Here is a 4,936-nt window from a genome sequence, read left to right as displayed (position 1 = left end):
TCGTCAGGCCTATGTCCCTGCACTGAAATAATTATTTTCTATCTACAATGTACGAACATGAAGCGTTTAATTTTTATTATGCCTATACGTAGATCTTTACATACATCCTAAAATATATTATAAATGCGAACTGTTTTGTAATAGAGTGATTTTTTGGTATAATTTTTGTGGCTGGTGGAAGTTAGGAAGCTAGAGAGCGACATCGTTACTATATCGGGGTGAAAAATATGTGAATTTCCTTGAAAGATGCCACATACGGCGAGCTATTAGATTTTTTAGTATATGGTAACTTTATTTTAATGTATGTTCCTTTGCAAGCCTGTTCGTGTGTATGTATGATATTAAACATAAAACTCTCTTTTCATTTAGTTAAATACTTCAGAGTTTGAAATTGTCCACTTACTGGTATTATGAAGGCATTATCTTATTATTTAAATTACAGTTTTGCTGAATATAAAAATGTTAATAAAATAAATTTGATTGCGGCTACATTATCCTTTGATTAAATTTGATCTATGTTATGATGAATGAGGGTTAGTTAGGATGAAGTGTTATGAAGGTTATACGATAGAATAGAATCACAATCGTATTTATAATATTACATACCAGCTTTTTGTTAAAGCGTAGTGATCGCATGTGGTTCTGCTCTCATGATTTTTACGTTTTAAAGGAAGTAAAACTCTATTGACTGTACACTTTTTTATAATAAAAGGTATTTATAGTTCGGCGAAGTGAGTTAGGAAAGAATAGATTCCAATCTTCACTGGATGCAGTGATGGAGTTCAAATTAGCCCTTCAAAGCACTACACCGTACATTTAACTAACCAAAGAGAGAAAGGCAAGGAAATAAAAAATACAAAACTGCAGTAGAAATCTAAGACTTAATATGTTTGACTATAAGATACAGAGTTCCGAACGATTTTTTTTTTATTGCTCAATATTTATGTGATTAATTAATTCTATGGGCTCCGGATTTGGATTATAAGTTGGTGTAATAAAATACAAAAACATTCTTATTACAAGAATGAAGAAACCAATACGATGCGAACACAGCTGTAATTATACTTCAATTAATTTTAATGAGACAAATTAATATTCCATGTAAATTAATAATTAATTATCATCAATAAGATGCTTTGTAAAATGAAACTCTCTAGAGGAGTATTAACTGCCGGAAGAAATAATAATAACATTAATTTCTTTTCTGTTATTTTTAGTTATTAACTAGCTGCGCCCGCGGTTTCACCCGCGTGAGTCCGTATCCCGAGGAATCGGTATTAAAAGCTACCTATATGTCATTCCAGTTGTCTACGTACCAAATGTCATTGCAATCGGTTCAGTAGTTTTTACGTGAAACAGCAACACACACACACACATCCTTACAAACTATCACATTTATATTATTAGTAGGATTGGAAATAACGATAATTTATTGAACCAATCTCACCTCAAGACTTAGATGTAACTAATAATGTGTTACGCGTGTTAGAAGTCAATCAAACGTGACGTCTAAAATAGCCCTTATTCCAGTTAAATATAATCCGAATAGCCGTATTTTATTGGATAATTCATGCATATTTCCTTTATTTCAACTAATACAGCTTCACTCCAATTAATACAGCTAGAAACTCCGTAGTTAGTATTCAAAACGAGCATAGCGTGAACCGTTGAACTGGTCGATTAGGCCATTTGTTAGCGGAAATTTGAAGCCCGCACGCGTACGGTTGACAGATTCGACTCATTTTTCCAAAGTCTATAAACTTTTTATGTAGTTGAGGAAAAATTGCCACTAATTTTACTCCGAGAGATATGTACGAAAGTTTTATTAATTCGCCTTTTAGACTCCTAGGTTTCTTGTTGTATGAAAAAGCTTAAATACCACTCACTACATTTAAATAAACATTGTAACACATACATGTTTTACCTTTGTCGTACTTTAGGTATAAACAGTAACAGATACAAACAACTATGTTTTTTGTATTTATTAAAGTTTGTATTTATTAAATTTTTATAGCAATGACATGACAATGAGGCAAGACAAATAAACAAAGACGTATATTGTTATATCACGTAAATAACATCAATAACATCAAATAAAAAAATTATCGATAAATAAAACATAACCGTTATAAGATTTATGAATTTTGGGCACAACTTAACAAACTAACAATATATTTTATTAGCATGTATATCGCGTTTGTCTTTATTGATTATCGTTTGACGATTTATTTCCCCGGACCAAATTAGCAATTTTTGATAAAAACGAAGAAGACATTTTATAGAATTTACGTAAAGTGTGCGGTATAATCAACTTCCTTTCCTTATCCTCCAGCATGAGGTATTTACACGTGCCATAATCTATAATGCGCCAAAATCCTGTTGAATAAAATGTTATTTAGAATATGTAACAATTTTGTATTATGCATGGAATAAATGAGTTACAAGTCAATAACAGTTATTAGGCAGTCTATGAATTTATATTCTGTACCTGTTATTCTGTTCTATATGGACAAAGTTTTCTTAAAAGTATAATTGTCTTGTTTCTATCCGATTCTTCTTTATAGACGTGATCTACCCAACCGTTGTTAGTTTAATGAAAATCTATCGAAAAAATAGCTTACAATCCGGATAAGAGTTAACGTTTTTTACATCACGGTAAGAGCAGCGACGAATTTTTGATATGGAAATTTTAAATCGGTTGATTAATGTTTGTTAAAGAGAATAAACAGTAAACACCATCAATCACATGAGAATTTATAGATATTACAAAGAAACTACACATGATGCACATGAAAAAAAATTAACTTCCAAAATTCCTTAATTAGTTTCATAGTTGCAAGTTATACGGCAAACTTACTAATCTGTCGCCTGCAGTTATCGAAATATACGTCACAGTAGCTGTCCGCCAAAAAGAACCCGTCAGAGCGCGGATAGTCCTCCATCCAATTGTAGGAGCATACTGGTATTGCTACCCCTCTGTTATATAAACAACACATAAGAAATTGCTAAATATTGTAATTATAATAAGAAAGGAAAACACGCGATTATTATGGATAATACACATAAAAAAAAAATGTTATAAAGGTCAAAGGATCAAGAAAACAGTTATATCTTGCGACATATTCCTGGGAGGTTAATAGAATTTATTGTAAAAATTGTTTTTCGTGTAATATTCTAGAAATATGCCTCTTAACAGTTTTCTGTTAGATTAACTGAATTTTTTATTATATAAAACTCATGTTTTAACCCATATTTATCATAAGTATGTAATACTTATGTTTTGTGAACGATATACTCTACACGCTGTTACCTAAGCATTTCTATTACGGCGTATTCTAAAACGCTTCATAGAGGTTCGGTTGCCAGCGAGCCGTCAGCTACTCTTAAACAAAAAACTCACTGCGTGGTCAAGCACTTGATATAATCATCCTGGCACTTCTCAATTTTTTTCAGGTTATCATACTGACTGTTTATGTAACGGAACTTGACGGTCGTGTAGATGCCGTAGTCTAGATTTAATGCCGCTTCCTGTTCCTCTTCAGCAATATCCATATGGTCTATTTCTTTTTCTGTTGTTGTCTCTGGTAAAAGTAAATGTTATTATACATATTTGAACAGATTATTTGAGCACTATTAGCGCAACCTGATTGTAGAGGAGGAAGTTCTGTTTCTTCAGGTCATTCCTTGCTTAGCAGGTCCCTAATTGCTAATCAATTATTGAAAGATACTTCATAAATAAATAACCCAAAACTTCATATACTAGCCGTACGGTTTCAACGAAGAACAATTCTACCTCACGCTTTAACCACTCAACCGATTCGGATGAAATTTAATACAGATATAAATTGATATCCGAGGAAGGCTCTTTATTGAATTCTACGACGAATGGATCATTACTAATTGATTTCGAATACAAATATTTGCCTTCACGTGTAAATAATAACGAATCATAAATGGTCTTACCAGCAAAAATAGTTTTCGGCGATGTCTTCGGCTCCTGACAAAAAGATTTGTGTACTAAAACAAGCAAACACACTATCAAATTCAACCACATTGTAAATATTTGGAAGTGCGCCAAAAGGGCCCTCTGTATAAAGATAAATTTTTAATTAAACGTCAAATATGATTCGTTCTTGATTCACGTTCGACTTTGCTGTTTATTTTGAAGCCATTGTAAACACCAATTTGCAGTTTTAATAAACGTGAAGTGGCATTCCCCGTTGATTAGTGATTGATCACTTTTCACACTCATCTAATTTAATTGCGAACTTCCATTGAAATAATGGAAAATCACAAAGGAAAATTATCATAGGGTATATAGTGACTTTTGACCGCCTCCTTGGTACAGTGGTTAACGCGTGAGCGTAGAACCGACGGGTCCTGGGTTCAATTCCCGGTGGGGACGCACAAAAAAAAATGTCTCGGTCTGGCAGGACACAGAAGGCTGATCACTTACTTGTCCCTAAAGAAAATCGATCAGTGAAACGGATGTACATCATCTGCCCCATACCCCACACGGGACTTCACACCTATAGTGACGAAATAATCTGTTTAAAATGTAATAAACAAACATCCATTCGAGTGTTTTAGTTTTGAACCGCATCAATTAATTTAAATATATCAAGACTGAAGACAAATGGAGGTACTTAACGGCTCATTGCATTACATTGACAATTACTTTCTTAAAACATCAATCATTGTGACACTTTAATTCTCCGACCCAATGAGTCGTTAAGACATAATTTATAAGTTGCGCATTATTTGGAACTCTGCTTATTCAAATTAGATTACATTATCATTGTTTATACAAATTTGTGTTAATTTATTGCGTTTTTAAGTAATCTATTTTCGTTTTTATTTGAGTGCAATATTCTAAAAAAACATCATGTTTAGAAATACTTGCGTTACATGAATATTTTTAAGAGGTTTTAGTTCC

General features: G+C 32.5%; 1 protein-coding gene across 1 annotated transcript; it reads right to left on the bottom strand.

The window, feature by feature from the left end:
- Positions 1 to 2,153: 2,153 nt before the first annotated feature.
- LOC119838009 lies at positions 2,154 to 4,054 on the bottom strand. Its single transcript, XM_038363821.1, has 4 exons — positions 3,964 to 4,054; positions 3,401 to 3,581; positions 2,858 to 2,976; positions 2,154 to 2,376 (listed from the first exon to the last, which is right to left on the bottom strand). Exons 1-4 carry the CDS (start codon positions 4,052 to 4,054, stop codon positions 2,204 to 2,206), a joined length of 564 nt encoding a protein of 187 aa, XP_038219749.1. The 3' UTR covers positions 2,154 to 2,203.
- Between the last annotated feature and the right edge of the window lie 882 nt (positions 4,055 to 4,936).

The sequence above is a fragment of the Zerene cesonia genome, chromosome 29 (assembly GCF_012273895.1).
Source record: "Zerene cesonia ecotype Mississippi chromosome 29, Zerene_cesonia_1.1, whole genome shotgun sequence".
Taxonomy (NCBI): domain Eukaryota; kingdom Metazoa; phylum Arthropoda; class Insecta; order Lepidoptera; family Pieridae; genus Zerene; species Zerene cesonia.
This window is presented reverse-complemented; position numbering and strand designations above follow the sequence as displayed.